This window comes from Oryctolagus cuniculus, chromosome 15 (genome assembly GCF_051225735.1).
Source record: "Oryctolagus cuniculus isolate XC-2025 breed Fujian yellow rabbit chromosome 15, ASM5122573v1, whole genome shotgun sequence".
Lineage (NCBI taxonomy): Eukaryota > Metazoa > Chordata > Mammalia > Lagomorpha > Leporidae > Oryctolagus > Oryctolagus cuniculus.
In genome coordinates, this window is record NC_142881.1 from 67,167,787 (window position 1) to 67,194,215 (window position 26,429).

At 43.8% G+C, this 26,429-nt stretch overlaps 1 protein-coding gene across 17 annotated transcripts in view; it reads left to right on the forward strand.

The window, feature by feature from the left end:
• LRMDA (leucine rich melanocyte differentiation associated) overlaps positions 1-26,429 on the forward strand; it is a 1,125,029-nt gene that overhangs the window by 994,124 nt on the left and 104,476 nt on the right. The window contains exon 3 of one of the 17 annotated variants that reach the window (XR_016220987.1): positions 25,763-25,785. The exons of 12 other annotated variants lie outside the window; for them this stretch is intronic. Coding sequence is in view for 2 of the 5 variants with exons in the window: in XM_089313522.1 (XP_089169648.1) it covers positions 7,489-7,667 (179 nt within the window). In the remaining 3 variants the exon portion in view is untranslated. Of the gene's footprint in view, positions 1-7,488; positions 7,965-24,528; positions 24,552-25,762; positions 25,962-26,429 lie in introns of those variants that run through there. 4 more of the 17 variants (XR_016220985.1, XR_016220986.1, XM_089313522.1 and 1 more) reach the window with 4 other exon arrangements.

A 26,429-nucleotide genomic window follows, 5' to 3' on the forward strand; every position in this document is an offset into this window, starting at 1 on the left:
TGGGCAATCTGATGTCCTCTTGACAATCTTTGCCTTGCTGATTTTTTTAAGCAGAGATTTATTTACTTGTTTGAAAGGCAGAGTGACAGCAGAAGAGGGAGAGGGAGAGACCTATCCACTGATTCACTTCCCAAAGGACTGCAGCAGTCAGGGTTGGACTTGGCTGTAACTAGGAGTCTCAGGTTCCATCTAGGTCTCCCAGACGGGTGGCAGGGACCCACGTACTTGGGTCATTTTGGGGTGTTTTCCCAGGTGCACGAGTAGTAGGCTGATGAGAAGTGGAGCAGCTGGGATTTGATCCAGCAGCAAGTGCTGGTGTCACAAATGGTGGCTCCACCCACAACACCACAGTGCTGGTCCCTTATCCATTTTTTGTGGATGAATCCGGATGATTCCTTGACCCCTTCAATCCCCTAGGTTTTGTGCCATTCTCTCCGTATTTCTCCTCCTTCTCAGTCTGCTCCCCCTTTCTTCTCTCCACATCCCATATATGTGGCACTTTGTCAAGACCTGTCTTTGAGCCCTTCTTTGTTTTCAACATTCTCTTCCCCTTTCAGATCTTTAACTATCTGCTATTCAGATGCCTTCACTTTTATCTTTCCAGCTCTGGCTTTCCCATGAGCTCCAGACCTGCAGCACCATCTGGTTCTCAAAACCCAGTTGATTTTAACTTACCATGTGTCCTCTTTGACTAGAAGGTGAATTTTTCAGGGGCAGGGACGCCTGCCTGCATTGCTGTTCTATAGTGCAGTATCTGAACTTGAGCCCAGCACAAAATATTAGCTCAATAAATACAAAGGATTTTTCCAAAAAGTCCATGAAAAATGTATATTATGGAGAAAACTGTGCATGGATTCCAAAAATGTTTGCACTAGGATGAACTTTTTTTTTCCCCTGGGTCTTTGGGAAGTGTCACTGATTATGCTGAACCGATGAGTGAATATTAGCTATAGTATTTTTTGAGCACCTTCATTGAAAAGAGTTTCTCAGCACTTTAGATTAAATGTAAGTGGGTGACTTCACTTAATGATGATAATACCCTATGAGGTTGACATATTGTTAGTTCAAATTTACAAACAAGGACTTGAAACACTGAAGACAATTATTTTGAGGCCACGTGGCTGGGAAGAAGCAGAATAGGACTTCACTACAAGGGAGAATGATCCAAGTTGAAGCTTGGAACCATTGGCTTTCCCTGGAGGCCTTGGTCTGATCTGTGCTTTTTAGCCATATGAACTTAGACATGCCTTTAAAAGTTGGCTGAGATTTTGATTACGGTCAACTAGAAGAACATTACCTCTGACTTCATGGTTGAAAAACAAACAAGCAAAAAACCCAAATAAGAAACCACAAGTTAAATATGGTATAATCTTGCAAGGAACTCTCATCATTTTTTTTTAAAGATTTATTTATTTATTTGAAAGTCAGAGTTACACATCTGCTGGTTCACTCACCAATTGGCCACAATGGCTGGAACTGCATTGATCCGAAGCCAGGAGACACGAGCTTCCTCTGGGTCTCCCACACCGGTGCAGGGGCCCAAGGACTTGGGCCACCTTCTACTGCTTTCCTAGGCCACAGCGAGAGCTGGATCGGAAGAGGAGCAGCCAGGTCTCATCCTTCCTCCTACCCTGCTTGACATCCCAACCCCCCACCCTGTGAGTTTCCTTCCTTGTCTCCTTTATGTCCTTTCCTCCATCAAATATTTACAGAAATCCTACCAAGTGCTAGCTTGGGCTACAACATAAAGGGCAGAGGTAAATCTGTGTAGTGTATTGGAGATGAATGGTGTGGTGCAGTACAGTGTAGAGTCCTATTCCATACAAGGGTGGACTCGGAGCTCGGGAAGCCTGTGAAGCTGTGAAATCCCTGGTTGTGGTGGTAGAGAAAGCTTCCCAGAAGGCATGATGCTTGCCCAGGATTCTGAAGCATCTGTAAACTTGGAGAAGACCTGACAACTTGAGCAATTCTGTGACAGTGAAGGAATCCAGCTTACTTCAAACGTTCTTAGTGCAATACAATTAAGAGAGAGATTTATGGGTCAGAGACTGTTGATGACTGGAGTTCTTGTGGAAGGCTATGATGAGAAGACCTTGCAAGGGACCTCGAAGGACTTGAGCAACAGAAGAAATGAAGGAAGTCGATTCCTTTTTGCCTAAGATAGGTGGCCCTGAGAAAACTGGAAGAGCCTTGGATCAGCTGATTCCCCATCACTGGGCCCCTTGTCATCTGCAGTTGGGTTCACCTGCCGTACATGCCAGAGAGAGCTTTGAAGGTCACTCCCAGGTCGCCAGCCTGGATGAACAGCAGGGGATGCATTTGCTCAGCAGAATGGTTTTGGAGATGTCACAGCAGTGAAGCAGAGGCAGACATCTGCAGTTAGGCCACAGAGTGGGTGGAAAAGAATGAGACTTTGTAAGACCTTGCTCTGTCAAGATGTATGGAATCCACTACCTCTCTAAACCTGACTCCAGGCCCTGCTGGTCTGAAATTCTGTCAGAGGGGAGGTGCTAATGGCTCCATGTGTCTCTGCCTTTGTGGTGGTAACCTTGTTTCTGTACTGGAAGGATCAAGACTTTGATCTGGGGCCCTTCTGGTATCCCAAGGCTGGCCGATTGCTGGTCCTTTCTAGGCTGCTCAAGGTTCCACTAGAGTGTTAGGGTCAAGGTTGATGTAAAGATAGTCCGGAGTCAGAGTCGTTTTTCTCATGCCATATTGAAGATCTGCCACAGGGGATTTCTGCCCAGAGGAGTTCTGGCTACATTTAGGGGAAAGAGAAATTAAGCTGGGTACTGTCATTGTTTGAGAAGTAGGTTGATTTGAAAGAGAGAGCTCTAGTTTGGGAATACGCAGTCCTAGTTTCTAGCTCCTGGATTGGTGTGCGTGACCTGGAATATGTTCTTTCCAATACATTCTGGACTTCAGTTTCTTCTATAAAATGGGAGGGGGTTGGATTAGACGATGTCTACTACTAGTTTCCCTATTAACATTCTCTAATCTTTGGCTGGGGTGTGTACAAATTTTTTCAGAGAAAGAGATTAAGGATAATATCCCATATGCATTATCATCACCATATGTGCGTGCATTCCTGACACAGCTCCGGGCCCCATCCGGGCCATATGCTTCCCACACTTTGTCAGCCCGCCTTTCCTTTATTGCACATCACAGCTCAGCACGCCACATGTTCCTGCGTGCAGGAGATGCGCTGACACAGGCTTCATGAGGGCTGACTCCATGTCTTGTTCTATTGGCTGCTCCTTGAGGAATCCTAAATTCAGCTGCAGCCCCCACGATAGCCTGGCTTTGTGGAAGGGGAAATGTTAGTAGTGGGCTTCTGATCAGCTCACGCGTACTTGGTGAGGCAGGCACTGGGGCCTTTGTAAGGTGTCTGTTTTCTGCATCACTTGTATTTATTCTTGCTAAAGACATGGTAAGATCAAGTGTACACTTGGTGTCAGCAGACACGCATAGTAGAGCAGGTACTTCGAACCAGGTCAGACAGATACTGAGGTTTAGTGAAAAGCGTGCTAACCACCTTTGTCCATTCAAATGATGGTGTGACCAAAGAATAGAACCTTAAATGTGGCGGAACTCCACAACTGCACAACCCTTCGCTGAAGATAAAAACAGCACAAAGCAAAAACCACAGGACGGGCACTTGATTCGGCAGCTAAGATACCACTTGTGCCATCTACATCCAATGTCGGTAGAGTACCTGGATTGAGTCCCAGTTCCTTGTCTTCAACCAGCTTCCTGCTAGTATACACTACACCTTGTAGGACAGCAGGTGATGGCTCAAGTGTTTAAGTCTCTGCCACCCCTATGGGAGATCCAGAGTTCTAGGCCTGGCTACTGGGGGCTTTATGGAGTGAACCTGTGAACAGATCTCTCTCCATCTGTCTTTCTGTCTCTGTCTCTGCTTTTCAAATAAAAGGAGAATAAATGAAATAAAACTGTTAAAAAGCCTGACCACCATGTTTAGACAATTGTGACAGGCGACTTCAAGGGTCTACTTAGCAAACCCATGAGACAGAGTTTACCAGTCTCTGAGATGGAAGTCGAATCATCATACCTCTGCCTTTGTGGGAGTAACTACACACCTGTCTCTTTATTCTACTCTAGCCAGTACTCAGATGTGCACTCCAGTGGCTTGTAATTAGAGATTGATGGAGGATATAAGCATATGCTTGTATGGGGGTGTCTGTGTTTACGTGTGTGTGTGCGTGCGCTAACCATTCTTGCGTTGCTGTCTTTTCACCATTACAATGTGTTGAGTCTGCACTGTGTGTGATGGAGGAAGCACAGTGCATGTCCTAGGCCATAGTGTCTCTCTCACTAATGAACTAGATAATCCTGTTATGTGTATTCTACTTACTGAATCCCTTCTGCTGGCTACTTTGGGTAACATATTTTTCTCTGGCGAAGTGTTGTCTGTAACATTAAAAAACCTATCAACAGTTTGTTCTTTGTGGATATAATTTGGTAGCCCCCTCTATTTTAATCATGGCCTGGATCACACCTGCTGGTTATATATTTTTAAGCTGATTCCTTTCCAGCTCATTTTTTGTGATGAGCCAAAGGCAAAATGGTGAGTTCTCTCATTTGTATCTGTTTTGTTGTCATGTCTTATAGGTGTTCTTTTTTTTTTTTTTTTTTTTTTTGCCAGGCGGAGTTAAACAGTGGGAGAGAGAGAGAGAAAGGTCTTCCTTCTGTTGGTTCACCCCCCAAAATGGCCGCTAAGGCGGGCACGCTGCACCAATCCGAAGCCAGGAGCCAGTTGCTTCCTCCTGGTCTCCCATGCGGGGTGCAGGGCCCAAGCACTTGGGCCATCCTCCACTGCCTTCCTGAGCCACAGCAGAGAGCTGGCCTGGAAGAGGGGGCAACTGAGACAGAATCCGGCACCCCAACTGGGACTAGAACCCAGGGTGCCAGCGCCATAGGCGGAGGATTAGCCTAGTAAGTCGTGGCGCCGGCCATAGGTGTTCTTTATTCCAGTGAAATGGGGATAGTTCTCAATACAGTGCTCCATGCTTCGTAGCCACAGAAAATGCACACATTATAGTATTCAGCTTTATGACTTATCACAAGCTGCCAGTATCCAGACAAAATAATAGAAAATTATTGGTACACCCTGAAAAGTCCCTCATACCCCATCCCCACTGTTCGTTCTTCATACCAAAAGGTAGTAAACACATAGACTTCTAATGCCATGAATCAGTTTTGTTTTTTTCTTTTTTTGATAATTTTCTAATTAATTTTTTCAAAGATTTATTATTTTTCTTTGAGAGGCAGTGTCACAGATAGATGGAGAGACAGGTTCGGTTGGTTCACTTCTGAAATGGCCACAGTGGCTGGAGCTGGGCCAGTTCAAAACCCAGAGATAGGAGCTTCTTCCTGGTCTCCCATGTTTTTGCAGGGGCCCAAGCTCTTGGGCCATCTTCCAGTGCTTTCCCAGGGCATCAGCAAGGAGCTGGGTTGGAAGTGGAGCTGCTGGGACTTGAACTGGCACCCATATGGGATGCTGGCACCACAGGCAGAGGCTAAACCTACTAGGCCACAGCACTGGCCTCTTTGCTTGCTTTCAGATTTTATGTAAGTAGCTTATTGTGTACATTATTTTGTTTTCTTTTTGTTTTTTGTTCAACATTATATAGTATTCAATAATGATGACATCCAATGGATCAGTCTTTCTCTTTATGATTAGTATTTCAAGGTCATAAAGTCTTCTATTGCAGTATAGTGTGTTCAGAACGTATATTGTAGTATAGTGTGTTTTATAACATATGATTTATTTTCACGTATGGTGTGAGGTATGGGATTAAGATTTAATTAATTAAGTATTGAATTAGAGGGACAATATTCCTATCTGCTGTTTGCCTCCCCAAATGCCACAGTGACCTCTTTCTAGGGCAGAAGCTGGAATCTGGGAACTCAAAGAAAAAATATTACTGATATGCCCTAAAAACTCTCTCATATCCTATCCTTCTTACGTGGCACTATTCCTTCTTATTTATATGATTTTTTTAAAAATATCATAACTTGATGTATTTAGTTTTTGGTGTTATGTGGAAATAGATACAATTTGTACACAGGTGTTCCAGCCAGCATCTTGATCACTAGGCCAAATGCCCACTCCAAAGAATTATTTTTATTTGAAGATTTCTGGAAAGACCCTCCATTATGCATTGCTTTTGTAGTAAATCTCTTCTTTATATATTTGTGAATTTGTCCTGGACTCTTTATTATGTTCCATTTGTATACTTAGGTTTTCCGGGTCAGTGCCACAATCTTTCAATGACTACAGCTTTATAATAAGGCCTAATACCTGCTTGTCTATCAGTATTATATTAAATATTCTTTAAATTCTATACAAATATTAAAACTACCTAATCTGTTTTAATACCAACAAAAATGAACATAATTTAGGGAATTTAACTGATGTTACTTTGAATGTAAAAACCAAGTTTTGGAGAGTTGGCATACTTGCAATATAATGTCTTCCAGTTCATGATGATGGAAATCTCTTCTTTTATTTAAGACTAAACTTTACTCAAATAATATTTTAAAATGTGTGTGTGTATGTAGAAGTGTTACATATATTTTATTAGACTTATTCTTAGTTATGTGATTTTTTAAAATGCTGTTATAATTTACTTATCTTTTGGTGCTTATAAGATAGAAATAATTTATGTGTGTTGGTCATTAAGCCAGAACTTTGCTTACTTTACATATTCATTCCAAGAGTTTGTGAAGTCTTTAAAATTTATTTTCTTTATACAAAATCTCATCTTCTATAAATAATTCCTTTTTCTTTCCTTTTAATACTTTTATACTTGATTTCTTTTCTTACCTTATAGCTTTGGCTAGGTCCTCCAGTGTAATATTGGATAGATTTGGTCTTAAAAGTTATAATCATTTCATTGATTACTATATTTTTATTACTGCTCTTTTAAATTATGGAAGTTGTATTTTATTCTTACTTTGTTAAGACTTCAACCTAAATGAGTTTTATATTTTGTCAAATAGAAAATATTATTCATGGCTTTTTAGTTGACCATTTGCTTTTCAATTCCCTTATTAATGTAGTGAATTAGGATTTTTTTTAAGACATTATTTTGGAGGAAAGTTTTAGTTTCACAGCAAAAGTGAACAGAAAGTGTTGGGAATTCCTGTACCTCCTGTCTCCACTCAGGCAGAGCCTCCCACATTACCAGTGTCCTGCACAAAAGTAGCACATTTCTTATGATTGTTGATCCCACGTTGATACCTCATTATCTCCCAAAGTCCATAGCTTACAGTTCACTCTTCGCTGGTGTTCTGTGGGTTTTGGCAGATGTATGAATACAGGTACCCACCATTATAGTGTTACCCAGAACAGTTTGCATTGCCCTGAAACTGTTCATTCCACTCTCCCCCAAACCCTGAACAACTCTAATCTCTTTTTGTGAATGTCATTTCATTTTATTGTTTCTTTTATTTTTTAAACAGATTTATATGTGAAGGGGAGACAGAGATCTGTCCACAGCCTCCAGGATTGGGCCAGGCTAAGGCAAGAGCCTGGAACTCAATCTGAGTCTCCCTGCCAGAAAGGAGCCATCACTCACTGCTGCCTCCCAGGGTGTGCATTAGCAGGAAGGGAGTCTGGAAGCAGAGTGGCCTGTATTTGATCTAGACGCTCTGGTATCAGAGTCACAGACAGTGTGGTAGCCTCTTGACTAGACACCCAGCCTACCCACCGATCTTCTTATTGTCTGCATGATTTTGCCTTCTCTAGAATCTCATATACCTGGAACCATGTAGTACATACGATTTTTCAGATTGGTTTCTTTCACACAGTAGTAGACGCATATAAGTTTCCTCTGTATCTTTTCATGGATTGTTAGCTCGTCTCCTTTTAGTGCTAAATAGTATTCACTATATGAATGTAGCACAGTGTGTTTATTCATTCACCTAGTGAAAGGCATCTCGCTTGTTTCAAGCTTTGGCAATTATGAATAAAGCTACTATAAACATCTATGTGCAGATGTTTGTGTATACATAAGCTTTTGATTCATTTGTGTAAATACCAAGGAGCTTATTTATTGGATAATACAGTATTTTTTTTGTTTGTTTTCTGAGAAGCTCCCAGATAGTCTTCCAAAGTGGTTCATTCCCAACAGCACTGAGAGCCCCCTTGCTCTTCATCCTCAGTAGCATTTGCTGTTGTCAGTGTTAGGGATTTTGACTGTTTTTATGGTGTGTAGCGGTATCTCGTGGTTTGAATATGCTTTTCCTCGATGGCATGGTATCTTGAACATCTTTTGCATACATACTTACCATCTGTCTGCATGCTTTGGTAAGGAGTCTGCTTTGGTCATTTTCCCATTTTTAAAAGTAGGCTATTCATTAACATTTTTGTTGAGTTTTAAGTGTTTTGTGTGTATTTTTGATAACAGTCTTTATCTGCTAAATATTTTACAAATATTTTCTCCTAATTTTTTTTAAGAATTAAGCAGCTTGAATTCCTGGAGTTTATCCAACTTGATTGTGTTATGGTATTACAAATATGTCAATATATAAGTAAACACAGGTTTGAATTGTAGCATTTTGTTTATTGCATGCCAGAACTTTTCTTTATAGTACTGCTATTGTCAAATGTCCAATATTAGATTTTACATGCCTGATAAAAGAAGTTGGGAAAGGTTTCTTTTTTATATTTTTAAGATCTTATTTAAGATTGGTTCTTTTTTTCTTAAATATTTAGAAAAATCCATGGTTAAACTGTCTTGGCCTTAAATTTTCTCTGTGGGAAGTCTTTTAGTTACAAATTTGATTTTGTTAAGACATAGGACTATTCTATTTTCTATCATGTCTGATTAAATGATTCGTGTTTTTCAATGGTTTCTAAAATTAGATTTAAACACTAAATTTATTTGCATGTGATTGTTCCTAGTATCCTCATTTATTTTTAAGGCATAGTATCAAGGTTTACCTTTTTATAATTCCTGATTTTTATACATCTGCTTCTTTAACTTATAAAGAGTTATGGTAAAATTTTATGTGATTGTAAGGTTATCCCTTTTTTTAAAAAATAAAGGTTTATTTTACTTGAAAGTTAGAGTTACACAGAGAGAGAGAGAGGTCTTGCATCTGCTGGTTCACTCCCCAATTGGCTGTAATGGCCAGAGCTGTGCCTGATCCAAAGCCAGGAGCCAGGAGCTTCTCCCAGGTCTCCCACGTGGGTGCAGGGGCCCAAGAATTGGGACCATCTTCTACTGATTTCCCAGGCCATAGCAGAGATCTGGATCAGAAGTGGAGCAACTGGGACATCCATATGGGATGTGGTTTTCCTTGCTACGCCACAGTGCCGGCCCCTTTTTAAAAAAAAAAAAAAATATTTATTGCTTTTTCCTTGTAGTTAATTTTTGAGGTTAATCTACTTGATAAACATAAATTAAGAATTTTTACATTTTCTCAATAGCTTACTCTTCTGTCACTAGGAAATTTTCTCTTCTTTGTTTTTAGTACTATTCCTTTCCTTAAGGTCTGATTTACTTGTTATTTGTAAACATATATTCACTGTCACTGATTGTATCATATAATTCTTCCATTCCTTTGCTTTCCAGTTCTTGAATTCTTAAATTTAATATGTGTTTCTTATAACCAGAATGTAAGTTTTGGGTCCACTATGAAGTCTTTTCTTTTAATGGTGATATATGGACTGTTGAACATTTCATATAGTAACTCAATTACTAATTTTAATGTATGTTTCTTTGTCCCATCATCTCTTTTCCTAATTGTATATTTGATTGTGTCTAATCTTCTGTTTAATATATCGGTCGAATCCTTAGTTTAACTATCATATATCATACGTGTCATCTTTCAATTTGTATTTGAATCTGTTTTACAATTTTGGGTCTTTCCTAAATTCCTCCATTTGGTCTTCTAACGTCTTTAAAATTTATGCGATTAATCTGTCCAATTCAGTAACTAATAACTCCATTATCTGGGTCTCATGGTTCTGCATTTCTTATTGATTGGTTGCTTGAATTTTTAGACATTTGATATTATTTCTTGGTATGACACAAGATATTTCATACTTGGCACCAAGTGCAAAAACTACAGAGAAATTTGGAGTGCTTGAAAGAGTTATTTCAAAGAGAATGCATTTTGTTCGTGGGAGGCAAGGACAGTGGGGAAAAGCCACCTCAGTCCATTGAAAGATTGAACCCATGGGGTATGTGGCTGCCAACTTTGTAAAATATCTTTGCCCTGTTGCCTCTCTACCTGTGATGGAGTTCTTTGAAGACCCAACTGCAAGTCTGGAGTGCCTGCCTGGACCCCTTCTCCTTGGCAGACCTTAAATCTAACATGTTGTTCCCCTTGATCTGTAAGGCTATGAAGTTTGGTTGAGCTACTAACTCTGAAGTGTAGCTTGAGAATCGGTAGTCATCTCAGGAGAAGAGGTGGCACGGATGTCAAACCTCGGGTTGCTGGTCTTCTGTCTCCATGTTCTCAGTGCCATCATAGCCCTCTGTGGCCTTCAGATAAAATGTTCTAGACTTTTTTTTTTTCAATATTTCTAGTTTGTCTCAGTGGGGAGCATCGATTGTCAACTGGCTAGTTTATGTCCCTCACTCTTATAAAATTATGTTATTGCTACTCTACAGACACTGCATGTGAGGCTAAATGATCAGCCGACATGATACAGATCACAAAGGATGACACCTGGTGTCACCACATTTCTCTCTTTATTCTGTCTAATTATAAGGCATTAGAAAGCTAAGCATCTTTCTCCTCAGGCCTCTTCCATGTTTCCCTCTAGTGTAATCATCAAGACCTCTTGATAAGGAAGTACCAATTCCTAAGATGAAATTCTTCCTGAAGGATGGCTGCATTTCCCAGTATCGTTTTGAGGACTGGCAGCCTTTGATAGAAACATCTATTCTGAAAGAGTGCAAGTGGCAAGTCCACTGTTTGATCGATTCTCAGTAATGCCATATAGTAGCATCTACTCACAAACACAGAGCAAGCTTTATGTTTGAATCTCCTCTCTCCAGCTTGCTTGGGCTCTACTACATTTATAACAGTTACTTCCTCATGTGAAAAAACACTTACATTCCTGAACCTTTACAATAAGCTGTAGAATTTAACCATGGAAGTCTGCTAGCATACTTCAAAAGGTTCATGGAAAAAAGGAATTCAAGATAAGTTTATTTTCATGCAGTTTTTTTTATTTCTATAGTTTTTTTTTTAAGATTTATTTTATTTGAAAGAATCACACAGAGAGGTAGAGACAGAAAGAGAGGTCTTCCATCTGCTGTTTCACTCCCCAGATGGTTACAATGGTCAGAGCTGAGCCCATCTGAAGCCAGAAACCAAGAGCTTCCGCCAGGTCTCCCACCCAAGTACCAGGGCCAAAGGACTTGGGCCATCATCCACTGCTTTCCCAGCCATAGCAGAGAGCTGGATTGGAAGCAGAGCAGCTGGAACTCAAATTGGTGCCCATATGGGATGCTGGCACTGCAGGCTCGGATTTTATCTGTTATACCACAGCATCAGTCCCTAATGCCTATAGTTTTTTTCATAATAGACAAATTCCATGTGCTTTTTTTATTTTAAGACTTAGTTATTTATTTCAGGGGCAGAGTTAAAGAGATCTTCCATCCTCTGGTTCACTCCCCAAATGGCGGCAAAAACCGGAGCTGGGTCTATCCCAAACCAGGAGCTTCTTCTAGGTCTCCCACACAACTACACAGGTCCAAGGACTTGGGCCATCCTCCGCTGCTTTCCAAAGTGTAATAACAGGGAGCTGGATTAGAAATGTTGTGGCAGGAACTGGAACTGGTGCCCATATGGGATGCTGGCATCTCAGGTGGCTGCTTTACCCACTATACCATAGCACTGGCTCCTCAAGTGCTTTGTGAACAAACCTTGCATCCTGCCCACAAACTGGGAAAATCCAAAGTCCTTTTGAGAAGTCATATCCAGTGTTATGTAATAATGGCAAGGGAAAATATGACAAATTTCCTCTTCTGTAGTAACTGTGTGATATTCCATGCAAGGGAGGGATTTCATTTCTTTCCATCTAATTTTTGCACCGAAGCTTTGGAGCAGACAGTATTGGTCAAGAGGCAAACAGTGTGCTCAAGATCATGGAGACAGTGAGTCGTGCAGGCAGATTTTCAATCCATTTTGTTTAGTAAGTGACTCTGCAGCCTTCTCTCTGTACTGACTTGTCTCTCTCCAGTACATTGTCCAATATTTACAGAGAGATGATTGCTTAGCTAAGAGGGTGAGGCAAGTGTGGGGAGTGCTTGAGTCAGGAGTAGATTTTTAAGCATCTAAACCTTATCCCAAGAGTATACAATTTTATCTCCAATAGTGTCTCAGATTGGAAAGCTAAGAACCCCTCATCTCAGAGAAATACTTGAGGGGCTGGAGGTAGAGATACAGTGTGGCAAATTATGTAATACCTAATCCAAACTTCTAGCTAAAGTTAGCATTTCTGCTAAACACAGATCACCACATGACTGAATATCAACAGCATATTTTGTAGAATTTAATTTCCAATTCAGAAAAAAGAATACTCTGGGTCTCTTTGTGGCTTTGCTGTCAGTGCCACCATTAGTTGTGAGCCATCATATAAGGAATTCAGATGCCTGAGTTACTGGAGTGTGAATTAAGAGGAAATTTGGAGAACCTCAGTTTCTTGTTCTGTTCTGTGCCTCCTGTGGTCAGGGGCCCGTGCTATGTTGTTCTGGGTAAAGCTGCCATCTATGATGCTGACATCTCATATGGGGGCCAGGTTGAGTCCTGGTTGCTCCACTCTGATCCAAATCACCACTAATGTGCCTGGAAAAGCAGCAGGAGATGGCCCAGTTCCTTAGGAGACCCACATGAAGCTCTTGGCATCAGCCTGTCCCAACCCCAGCCCTTGTGTCCATTTGGGGAATAAAACCAGCAGATGGGAGATCTCTATGTCTCCCCCTCTCTCTCTGTAATAACTCAATAAATAATAAATAATAAATGATAACTTCAAATAACTCAGTAAATCTTTAAAAACAAAACAAACAAAAAAAAGGATGGGGATAGTTTCTGAATCTGAGAAGGCCTTAGCTGTTTGTTTTCCTTTACTGAATGAATTCTTCATTAAGCGATAGAGGAGAAAGAAAATGTGAATGAATCAAGAAGCCAGCATATGCAAGTCATGGCAAGTTTTTTTTTTTGGTTGTTGGACAGCTTTTTAACATTTACTTTTAATGACATATGACAGTACATATTAGAGAGTACAGTGTGATGATTGGACACATAGTGATGTTTTAACTGGCTCCTTTACTTGTCTTTGGAAGTCCGTAATCCATTCCTGAAGTACACTGGGCGTCCTGGATCAAGCCCATTTGTGGATATTGACTTGATATTGGCCCCATGAAGATTCATCATGGGCTCTTCTCCCCTGTTTTCCTTTCGGCCCCCAAACTTACTTTTCCAAGACTATAAGACACAGTGGCTTAGCCTAGATTATCCTCCCTAATGGTCATTTCTTGCAAACTTGCCAGTAGACTGCCTGATCGTGGGTTCTCAACTTGAGCAGTTCTTGGTGAATGAGGAAGGTGAGGATACACAGAAGAGAAACTGGGGAACTGTGTATCTTAGCAATACAGAAAACTTTGAGTATGTGTCTGATGGTGAAATAACCTCATATGCATGGATCAAGAAATCATACTCAGGAGCAAGTGCTAAATCCCAGACAGATAAGGCCTTGCCAACAAGGCCATTAGAAAGATAGGGGCAAGGATCTGAGCAGAGGTTAATTGAGGGTGAGGGCAGGTTTTACTCTGCTATCAAGTGGGCCCATTTGTATCCCTTTACCTTTGTTCTTTGAGCGCCTCTCATTTCACTTGCTGGGAGGTAGAGTGAAACGTTGGTGGTAGGTGGGGGGGGGGTAATGCCGACAGTTCCACACTCACACAACTCCCCACACTGGCACACCACCGCTCTTCCTCAAGATCTGAGGAGTCCATCAACTCGTTCTTTCATTGTCCACGGAAATCCTGAAGTAAAAATACTGAGGCATTCAAAAAAAAAAAAAAAGTGACGGCGACTAAGCCAAAGTTGCATTATTGTCTCGAAAACCCATGATGTCATGGACTTGCCTCACCTTCAGTGCAGCCAAGCGCATAATGTGTACTGAGCCCTCGATCATGTACCATTATAATTAGCTCTGTCAGGTCTTAGCCCTGCAACCCTCATGCAGATAATATGATAATATGTCTTCATAACCAAGTGACCTTACATGCACAATATTTCTCCCCTTATGAAGATTGCATGTCAATAAAGTAATTGAGTCTCAGAGGCTGCGGCGAGGGAAGATTTAGGTGATTGGACGTGGAGAGCAGTGATGTATGACCGTTATTATTCCTCTTGTCAGGGAGGTGCGTACAAGAGAGGATGGCCAGAAGATGACAAGGGTGACGGGCTGCGTTTCATTAAAAAAATATTGCTGTTAATCACCACTCTATTCTTTTCAAAGTCACTGAGAAAGGAAACTCTTTTTTCATCTTCCTTTGCCATGAACATCCAAAATGGGAGTACACCAGGAGATGGTACGCCTCGGCTCCTCGGTAGGGTTTTTGCTGTGGCAGGAAGGCTAAATGAAGACAGTAATTAACGGACCAGCAATAGGTGCACAGGCAGGGGCCACCTGACTTCCGGGCTCTGGGGCTCCATGTGCAGGAGTGAACCTGCCGCTTGGAGGGAATTGCACCTCCTCACAGCCTGAGACGCCTGATCACCAGCTCTAAGAAAAGCAAGCAAGTGCGAGAGGACCAACTCCAAGGCAACTATTTTTACTTGAATTAATTTGTTTGGACAGTTTTAACACTTGGAACATTTATATTTCCATACTTTATAAAAGCAAACATGCTGTTTCTCTAGCTGTAAATTTATCTTATGATATCATAACAGCTGGAAACTTGTAGCCTGGTCGGATTTTGTTTCATATTTAAACAGCTTGAGAAATATGTCAGAAACAAGGTATATTTTCTCCCTCTCTCTGTGTTTTCTCCGCTCGCACAGGGCTACCCTACAAGTGTTGGCAGTCTCACTCGGAAGGTTTGCAGCCTTCAGGATTTATATGAGCTTGGCATTGTTAATTGCTGCTCCCTTGCAAGCATCCTTGCTGTAAACGCTAAGAACATACCAGAGCCCCTTGCGCGGGGGAGTTGGAAGAGCTTTCCAGCGGGAAAGAAAGCTCACGGCAAAAGCATCTTTTGTTGGCAGCAGGGCTTCTGAAGTCTTTAAATCTTCATTCATAAGGAATTGACTAAGATCTAACAGCCTTGAAGGAAAAGGAGCTGATGGTATCACTTTTTAGTCATAGAATTAGCCTTATGATTTATGGGGTAAAATTAGCCGCTGCATCCTCTCATTACGGGTGCTGAGTGATTTCTCCAGGCAGGCAGGCAGGAGAGAGTAGAATGGAATGAAGAGCTGGGTGCCTGTCTCCTCCCGCTCCACTGTTCCCTCCTTTGGAGCTGCAGTGAATTCTCTTAGGGGTCTGGGGATTTTGTTTCCTTTCACTTTTCTCTATTCTGTAAAGGAAAATCCAAACATAAACAACTTAGGCGGGCTTGAATGTTCAGAAGAACTGTTAGCCAGCAGTGACGAAGGAGTGGTAGTATAGAAATACAGAGTTCCACAATCAGCCTTTTCAGTGATTAAACACTTAATTGTCCCACAAGCCCAAGGTCAAAGCTGTCTGATGCTTTTCCTGTTGAACAGTTTCTGGAACAGAGATTGTATCCATCTGGATAGGGTTCGGCTAACGAATTGAAAAACCACCTCGTGTATTGGAGGGGCACTAGAAAGACTGATGACTGCGAGTTCGTCATCCCTGTTCCTGTGCCGACACTGAAATTTTACAAGGGTAGCTTTTTTATCTCTGTAGTTCAAGGCTTTGGCTTCTGCTGAAAAGCACCAGCCTCCATGGGAGGCTGTTATCAGGTATTTACGTCTGGGTGAGGGAAAAGGATCTGAATACTTTAAGAAAAGAATAAGCTACATACTAACCAGGTGCCTTCGTGAGCACATTTACATGTTTAAGGTGAGAGATAAGGAGACCTAGATGTGCAACGGCCTAAAACCAGGAGCTTTATTCCACAAAAAGTAATCTTTGCTGACTCGTCAGTTGGCTTGCGTTCTACCCCTGCTTCATTCTCTCGTCAGCCTTGTTCCCTGGATGGCAACTGTAGTAAGAGCGGATTACAGAGCCAGGCTCAGAGATCTGGCTTAGTGGTCAAGATGCTCGTGCTGAGGTTTGATGCTGTTTCTGGCTCCTGACTCCAGTTTCCTGCACTGTAGACCCTAGGATGCAGCAGGTGATGGCTTAAGTCATTGGGTTCCTGCCACCCATGAGGGAGTCCTGCATCGGTTTTCCAGCTTTGAATTCGAGCCTCAACTCAGTCCTGGTGTTTATCAGCAGTGAGAAAGTTAACCAGTAGGTGGGAGCTCTCTCTGTCTCTCTGCTTCTGTCTCTTAGCTAGATAAGATCTCTCCGCTAGGGCTACAATAAAGGTAACATCCTTAGAATAATACATAATAACAATATAATAAATGTTAATTACTTTGTCACTGTTAGCAGCTGATGACTGTAACAGCTATGTGTGTTTTTTGATGTCATTGGTGGTGATGTTACTGATGACAAAGAGACAACAGATCCTAAATAACTCCAATAATTGAGGAATATTCCTAGTATTTGATTATCTCTTAATAAATTAGAGTCTAGACTGATTGTTTACAGATGTCCTTCTTTTCCCTTTATAGTTTAGGTCCAATAAGTGTAAAAATAACAGGTTGGGTAGTGAGTGTGCGCCTGGGGCCCAGGGGCTCCTCCACTTCTCCACTGCCTGTTCTGTCTCCTAAGATCTCCACACAGCCTTGAGCTGCAGACATTGATGACAGAAAACAAGAGGCTCAATAGGCTAATCCTCCGCCTTGCGGCGCCAGCACACCAGGTTCTAGTCCCGGTCGGGGCGCCGGACACTGTCCCGGTTGCCCCTCTTCCAGGCCAGCTCTCTGCTGTGGCCAGGGAGTGCAGTGGAGGATGGCCCAGGTGCTTGGGCCCTGCACCCCTTGGGAGACCAGGAGAAGCACCTGGCTCCTGCCATCGGATCAGCGCGGTGCGCAGGCTGCAGCTTGCCGGCCGCAGCAGCCATTGTGAGGTGAACCAACGGCAAAGGAAGACCTTTCTCTCTCTCTCTCTCTCTCACTGTCCACTCTGCCTGTCAAAAATTAAAAAAAAAAAAAAAAGATCAAAGGGCAGAGAGAAGATGGCTCTACAGGCTACAAGTCCTCATGCCTTCCCTCCACTTTTCCTGTCTTCCATGTCTTGCCCAAAACATTTGGGCTGGAAGGAAACTGAAGAGCTCTGTGGTTCTGTGTGTGGGACTCCAGCATTCCAAGAAAACGTGACTTGGGAGAACTGGGTCTCTTGGCAGAGTCAGTCTGCCAAGGCCCCTATGCCTGGCTTCCAAGTCCATTTTAATTCCATGTACAAAGATATTCTGCAAAATTTGAGGAAAATGAAATTTTTTTTGACAGGCAGAGTTAGAGAGAGACAGAGAGAAAGGTCTTCCTTCCATTGGTTCACCCCCCCCCCCAAATGGCTGCTACGGCCAGTGTGCTGTGCCAATCCGAAGCCAGGAGCCAGGTGCTTCCTCCTGGTCTCCCATGTGGGTGCAGGGACCCAAGCACTTGGGCCATCCTCCACTGCCTTCCAGGGCCACAGCAGAGAGCTGTACTAGAAAAGGAGCAGCCAGGACTAGAACCCAGAGCCCATAAGGGATGCTGGCGCTGCAGGCAGAGGATTAGCCAAATCAGCCACGGTGCTGGCCCCAAGGAAAATGAAATTAAAGATAAAATGATTTAGGTGCAAAAAAAAAAAAAAAAAATGAAGTCCATGCACCGTGTTTTCATGATACGCGTTTTCATTAACTTTTTGAAGACTCCTCATCTATGTAGATTTTGGAAATATTTTTGCACCAAAATAAACTGAATGTTATGTTCCTTTTTGAATAACTTTTTGAAGTGCCCTCGCACTGAGATCTAATGGAAAGCATCATTTAACGAAAAATGTTTGATTGCTAATATGACAACAAGAAGTTGGGAGTTCAGGTGTCTCGTCCATCTTGTTCATCTTACAGCTGAGGCTCAGGCAGCTAATGACTTGCTCAGGTCACTGCTAGTTACTCACAGGCACTGGCCCTGATCCTGTTCCTTGGGGTCCTCACAGTTTCTGCAATGTGGCTGCAGAGTGGCTTCCAGGGCCTGAGGCCTCTCTAAGCCTGAAGCCCCTTCTCCTTTCATCCCTGGGTGCTATCTCGAGTGATTGAAGGGCTGGTGCAGTATCCCCCATGTCCCCCACCCCTGCTCAGCACTCCTGTGGGAGCTCTGAGTGTAGTTGCAGAGAACCAGGGAGCAAGAGCTACAGCATGAATGAACTACTTGGGGGGTACGAGAGGGAGGTGAGGGACGCGGTTGAGCCACTTTAAACTCAAAGCACAGGTAAAGAGCCCAGGGTAGTTTTGCACAGGGCCTTAGCCAGTACAGGAGGGTTTTATCTTCCAGTCCAGCGCACCTGATAGGCGTGATCTGACCATTGCATCAGTGCAGCCTGGGCCCTTGCTAGCAGGTATCTGTGTGGATGGGCACCCTTGCCTGGAGCCACCAGCACAGCAGCTGGGATCCCTTGTTCTTTTATTTCATTCCCTCTCCCTGTTTTCTGTCACTGTGTCATGTCAAATCATTGTCAGGCAGCGGACACCGCACCCCCAGTACAAAGGTATCGGGTTGCTGGACACAGGCTGAAATGAATATAATAATGGGAGCCAGAACTAGGCACAGACCACTTAGCAGGCAAGGAAACAGCTAATAAGTGTTGTTAGTGGTTTCCATGGGGGGAGGATCTGGAGTACATTTCCTGGAGAGGCAGGTGTAGCACGGCCTGTCCCGGGGTCCAGTTACAGACAGGCTTGTGCGATTAGTATTGATGTCTGTCACTTTGTGGCTGCCAAGCTGTTGATTCTGTGAAAGACCAAAGACTGGTTATCTGGTAATCAGCACTGCTCTCTAGAACGGCGCTGGGCAAACAGAAATAGCTTGTCCTACGCATTGACCGAGGCCATGGATCATGTTGCTGGTTTGTGTTTTCCTTTGGCCTCGACCCTGAGATTGCTCCAGCCTGTTTTTCACCTGTGTCTCCAGGTCACCCTTCTCATCTGTCATGGACTCAAGTTCTCGCCCCCTTGCAGTGAGCCAATCTGAACTCCCTGTCCTGGGCTGAACACAGATGTAACTGGGATGACTGGAGTGACAGTGTAGGAAATACAAACACATTTGCATGTCAAGGCAGAAATTCAATCCCCTACTTTTGACAAATTCTCAAATCCAAATGCGTGTCTGATACTTAAGCTGAGTATTATCCCTTTCCATCTCACCTTTGCCGAAGACTTTTTAAGTCTCTTTAGAAGCATAAAAATTAAAATCCTCATGGATTAGTAACAGAAGAGTAAAAAACATAATTCATTTCTTTGCATCATTTATTATCTTGGTAACTGTTACCTTCCCATCTCTTTTTCTTTTCCCACATTCTAGAACTTTAATATCTTGTTTCTCCAAAGCCTCAGTGTCCTTATTATAGTGACTGTGAACTTTCATCCCTGCCTGACCACTGGAAAAGAGTTCTGCATTTTACTGGGTTTTATTAGTTTTAGTCCAGTTTCTGTGTCTCCTTCTCTGCCTGCCTTTCTCCCCCTCCCCCTCCCTCTCCCCTTCTCCCTCTCTCTCTCTCTCCTTTCCTCCTCTTGCCTCCTCATTCCATGTCCTTCTCTTGGCTCCCCTTAGAGAGAGCAGATACATGGTTGCTTCTTTTTATTTTATTTAAATAATGAATAGCATTTGGGGTTGCCCAAAATCTTTCAGAAACTGCATCTCATCACCTAGTAACCTGTCCATCTGTACACCTATCCATCTGTTCAATAAACCCCACTGAGCATCTACAATGGCCAGTCTCTCACTAGATGCTTAGAATGCAGCAGTGAGTAAACTAAGATCTCCATTCTCAAAGAGCTTGCCATCCAGTGCAAGAAAGGGACCATCAGAACTGAGTGCTGGGTGCTATGGGTATATGTATACATGTGTATACACATATACTGATATACGAGCACTCCTGCTTGACTTTCAATTAATCATGGATTAATCAAACAAACACTTGTTACTGTCAGTAGCCAAACGTCATTTTCAGTGTTAGGTTTATAGAGCTAAATAAAACATAGGCACTTCGCATCCCTAAGCTTCTCAGGAAATGCGCCCTGGATTGCAGCCTCACTTATTGACCTGGTCCATGGGCTGGACCACTCTCTGGCCATCTGTCTAGTTCATAGATTAATTCTGAATCACCTGTGCTACCTATTCATTCCAAGTCTCTGACTTTGCACGTGAGAATGTGGGGGCTCTGAAGGCGGTGACGCGATGCCTTCTGCAGGACACACAGGGAGCACCGGCAGCACTGTGCCTTGGCCCTGGGTCACAACCCAGAGATCCCTCCAAGCCTGCTGTTGTCTTCACCCTGTGTCTCTTATTCCTGAGGCTTTGAGGGCCACCTAGATTCACTAAGGCCCCTAGAGAATGCTACAGGGAGCTGGGGGTCTTGTGGGGTCTTTCTCAGAGCAAGAGGGTGAGGCTCCCCTCCCGGGAGGAGGCTGAGGGAGCTGTCCATGGCTCTGAGTCAAAAGAAGTTTTATGTGTCGGGCCCTTTAACTTCCGGCCCTCCAGAGAGCAAGTGAAGGGAGATGCAATGCACAGGTCGGTAACTGGTGACGTGCTCAGGGTCGCACTGCCTTCTGTCGGAGCCTCTGTAGATGTCACTCCAGATCTTCCTGTCCATGAGTGTTCCTCACACACGTGTTCAGAGCCCCGTCTTCACAGAGGGGCTGGTCCTTGGGTCTTTAATTCACTGGGTCACCCCAGTTTCAGGAGCCATTATATAGAAGTTAATTCAGGAGTGGAGGCTTTTCTGAGATCCTCTGAATGCTCACCTTTCTTGCCAAGGCAGTGAAGGTAAACTGACTGAACAGATGACGCAGAGAAAGGTTATATTATGGCTGGATGTTGAGACCTTGGGGAGAATTGGGTGAGCTAAGCAAAGTGGATTTACTTCTGAAAAATTAGTTATTTCCTCAACGTTTACTTTAATCACATTTTTATACATTCTTTAATTGCCCCAGAAATAAAATAATATGCTAGGCTTTTGTTAAATGAAAAATCCTATCAGTTCTTTCTTCTTCTTTTTTTTTTTTTTTTTTTCAATTTTAAGAGGGAGTGGCAATTCCCAACCACAGGTTCACTTGCCAAATGTCTGGGGCTGGGCTTCAACAAAGCTGAGAGTTCAGAAGGCAGCCAAGGTCTCCAGTGTGGGTAGAAGAAGCCCAATTCCTTGAACCATCGCCATGGCCTCCCAGGGTCTGCAAAAGCAGGAAGCTGGAGTGGGAGCTAGGTAACAGAGCAAGGTATTGAAGCCAGGCCCTCCAGTTGTGTTTACTGCTGGGCGGAATGGCTGCTCCTCCCGTCAGCTCTTCAGTCTGAGAGGAGCTTCGATGTCCACAGAACGTGCCCCTGTGCTCGGCCCCCGTGCAGCACCTCCAACGTGGACATCTGCGAAGTGAGCAAGTAGGGGTGCAGTGGTAGAGTTAGTGCAGTGGATGCTCAGTGCTGAAAAACAAATCCACTGCTCCGTGGCGGTGAGGCTATGGTTGTTGAAAGTGAGGCAGGCAATGCCAAGACTGTGGTCCCCTGAGGACAGCAGTGACGGAACGTTCAGTGGAGGGTCTGGGAGCCAGGAACGGCAGCCCCTGCTGCTTCCCTTCCTCCTGCTTTGTGGCCGATGCTCCTGCAGTGAGTAGGACAGGCAGTGCTTGTCCACGCTGGCCCCATGCAACTGAGCTGCTGAGTGACAGTGACAAGACGCCAGGCCTGGGGCAGGCATCTCAGGTCTCTGTATGGTGAGCATCTGTGTTGAGGGATGGGAAAACCATCCCTGGGCTATTTGCACCCAGACAGACACTCACAGTTTCCAGGGATGAACGGGGACATTTCTAAATCTGTCTTGGCTGTTCACTCACTTTATCTTTGGCCATGGAATGCTGACAAATACTCAATACGGTTGAATGACCTTCTGTAGGTCAGAGCAGGCTCTGTCCTGATTGAGTTTAGAAAACTCATAAATCTGGCCCAGCTTTCGATTTGTCAGACAGACGGTGTTTATCAGCGGGCCCCGTTCTTTGTCTCCCCACCTACCTGAGGCTCCAGCTCCTCCCCACTCCTCAAACTAGCCAAGGCTGCTTTGTGCACCCGTGTCAGTCTCTGTGTAGACGGAGGCTTGCATCAGCTCGTGATAGTAGGATAGTGATGACACAGACCCAGCACTGCGTTCATCATAGCAGGGGACTCGTCACCTTGAACTTGCACAGTCTTAAAAAATAAATAAGATAGGATGGGTGACAACAGCTGAAAGATCCAGAAGGAATTTGAGTTTCAAAAGTTGGACGGAGCCGCCGATCCAATCTCAGCTGGCCTCATTCCCTTTCTCTAACAGCTTAGCGGACCAGATAACAAAAGATGCTTGTGCAGCTGGTTTTCTTCAAGCTAGAGAATTTTAGAGCAACAAAGGAAACTGGAGATTATCTTTACAGATGAGGAAACCGACGTCCAAAGAAATGAAGTGACTTCTCCAAGGTCAAGGAGATATTTTTGTGGCCAGAGCCAAGATAAGAATAAAGCTGCTCCCAGCACCTCCATTATGTTAGTCAGTTTTGTATTCTTTGGAGTTAGCCTTGCAGAAAATGTTTTTGCAAGCCCTGCTGTGCTTGAAGTGTGGTTCAGGTTTTTCTGGGTCCATGGACCTGAGTAAGCCGTGAACTCAAGCAGCCTCCGTCCAGTGAGGACAGCAGTCAGCAAGACAGCAAGGCAACAGAACATGCACAGAATCCGGTGACATTAGCACCAACTGAAGTGTGTAAGAGAATGTGCTGGTAGAGGGGACAGGGGAGCCATTCCCAGAGGAGCCGTGGGAAGAACAGAGAGGGCCCATCGCCCCTTCCTTGCATTCAGAGGCTTGTGGGCGGAGCCCCACCTCTACCACCAGCCTGCGGGATGGTGCTGACTGCTACCACTTGCCAGTCCTCCACTGAGTGGCTTCACCCACTTATTCCACTTGGTCCTCACCACACCTCACCACAAGTGAGCTAGTGCTCAAGGGAGGAAACCAAGAAGCAGGGAAACTAGGGGTTTGGTCCAAAGCTGCCCAAGTATTTGAAGGAAACTCTCTTAAGAGAACATCTCCTTCCCCTAGTGCGGAACATAGACGTCCTTGGGAGAGTTCAGAGTCAAGGTCACAATGCAAAGCGTGGGCTGTAGTTGCCTGGGCACTCTGCATTCTTACTATTGAGAGGAAGAATTTCATGACTTGGTCTTGAGTGGACAAAGCAGCGAGGCAGGGCCAGGTTTGGAATTTTCAAAGCCACAGTCGCACTGAATAGCGCTCCCGAAGGCTCAGAGGCCCCTCGTCAAAGGCGCTTTGTGTATTTTATGGTTGGTTGAGCTTTATGACCCAGAAGAATCCATTATTTGTTTTATTTATTGCAGGCCTCCAACACTAGGCTTTGCTCTTTCTTTAAACTTACAATGCTTATTGTGTGACAGAATTATTTTTCATTTTTCTTTTTCTTTGAGAGCCTTGGAAGCCTGTTAGGAAATTTCCAGTACAAGCTTTTGGGGGAGATCCCAGCACTCGGGCTGGGCATCTGGGAGAGATAGACAAGGCCTCATTGCAGCGTGGGGGAAGGGGAGATTACCTGGCCAAGCATCGTTTCAGGTTGTGGCGGAAGGAGATTAGCTCCAATTTATCGCCGCTCACATTCTCCTGTTTCCCCTCAGTTTTCAGAGTGTCATGGAAATGATATTTGTGAATCCCAGGGGCCTCTCACAGTGGTGTCAGTTTAGAGATCTTCCCAGATACATCTAAATGTGGACATAAAATGTAATGGGAAGAAATTGAAAAAATATCTGTTTCTTGATTCTTTATTACTGTGGAGTTAAGAACGCTGTTTCATAAATTTGAATCCAAATGTATACGTTAATATGTATTCAGATGACTTTGGGATGATTCAGACATGCAGGCATTTTAAAATAAAGTTTGTCAATTTTCTGGCAATTGATAGATGGATATTAAGATGATGTGTATATACGTACCTAGCCTGTGTACATATACTGAATTGTTGAAATACACTGAATTGTTGAAATTGAGCCTAAGTGAACTATGATGAAAAGTTAAAATACGGAAGTGCGTGATGAATACTTGGTATTTGAGTTGGTATTTGGATTTAAAAATACAAACACAAGTGAAATTAATCTGTAGCTGCTTATCCCATTTGTATTTTGCCTAAATTAAATTTGAATCTGACAGTGACAAAGATACAGATTTTTTTCCCCCAGGTCTCATGCTCTTCTGTGACAGAGACACATGCAGGTAGGTTTCAGACTCTGAAAGAAATTATTGCCCGACCCCAAGAAAATGCCCTTAATTTCATGGAATGGATTGTGAGGTAGGAATGCTCACAGGGAATGGATGGCATATGTGGCGTGAGCTTGTTTCCTCCTATTTCTATTATTTTGACTAAATGGGGCCCATTACATAATTCTTGCCAGGGTGCGGTTGGGTTTAGGATGCTTCGTTGGTCGGGCATAATCTGTTTTGATTCAGAAACACTCTTCCCTCCTCGTACCCCCTCAATCTTGTGTAGAGAGAAAGCCCAGTTAGAATATAGGAGTGGGGAACCTTTTTCTCTACCAAAGGCTTATAACATCATTCGAAGACCATAAAAAAATTATCAACTTAAAAATTAGCCAGCTGTAGAGGGAATAAATTTCAAGTCTCACCTGCGGCTGCCTTGGCTCAGACAGACCAAAAGATTTCACAGACTTCGTATGTCCTGTGGGCCAGATGTTCCCCACCCCTAAAAGATTTGGTCTAAGCCACCGCAAAAGAAAGACGGTGTCCCTGAAGGTAGGACTTCAGCGAGCTCCCTGATTTCTTGTGAGTGAGTATTAACCTCAGGACCAAGCCCCCTGAGCATTCTCAGGGTTTCTCAGGGGCACAGGTGCTCACTGCTCAATGCAGGCTCTCAAAGCTCCATAGCCTTTCCCGGAGCATCTGAGAGGTGCCTGCAGAGATGCCTGGTAGCAGTGTTCAGCCCTGTCACTGGGTCAGGGGGGTGTGGGTGTGGAAAATCTTTTGGGGTATCTCAAATCTCAGAGGCAGCAGAACAGCTCGCCTGCTGGGTAAACACTTGGCTGAAAGGCGGTCCATTAGGACAAAGTTCTTCATGAAGTAGGGTGCAGAAGAGCTCCTTGGGGAAATTGAAAAATTCTTAGGCATTACCTACCTGAGTTGCTAACTCCCAAGGTTCGATGTAAAGAATTACCTCAACGTTGGGGGCTGCTGTTGAGTTAGATTTCTCAGGGTTAACTTAAGTGATTAATGATCAAGTGTTCTGGGATTCAGCGATTCTGAGGCCCCGGGAGGCAATGCCTGTGTTCACTAAAGAGGCCAAAGATGGCCAGCACCGTGGCTCACTTGGCTAATCCTCCACCTGTGGTGCCTGCACCCTGGGTTCTAGTCCCGGTTGGGGCGCCGGTTCTAGTCCCCGTCGCTCCTCTTCCATTCCAGCTCTCTGCTGTTGCCCAGGAGTGCAGTGGAGGATGGCCCAAGTGCTTGGGCCCTGCACCCGCATGGGAGACCAGGAAGAAGCACCTAGCTCCTGGCTTCGGATCAACACAGCGCACCGGCCATAGCGGCCACTTGTGGGGGTGAACCAACGGAAAAGGAAGACCTTTCTCTCTGTCTCTCTCTCTCACTGTCTATCAAAAAAAAAAAAAAAAAAAAAGGCCAAAGACAATGGCATAGTCTGGTGGAGCCTCTTAATAGAGCTGGAAGTTGGACAAAGCTCAATGGCTATGTGAAATTTAGATTGTAGCTAATACTGAATGTGATAAAACTTACCATTTCTGGATATTTGACCTAACAACAGTGGCATGTATCACATCTGATGGTGGAATAACCAATAGTCATGGTTCAAGGTGACGAAATACATGAGGGCATGTTCCCTTGTCTAAAAGCATTCCCTGTTGCCCTCTGGACACAAAATAAGGTCGGCTCTTTCTTAGTTTTACTGTGGTCAGTGGAGCTGTCTCTAACTGGCCCTGGCACTGATCTTGGATGTGACTGTTAACTTCACTTGGTCTGGTGTCCCTGGTCTCTACAACAGGAATGTGGGAGTGGATGATTGCAGGTTGCTTTTAGCTCTCATATTCCATTTGACCCAGTTAAATGCTTC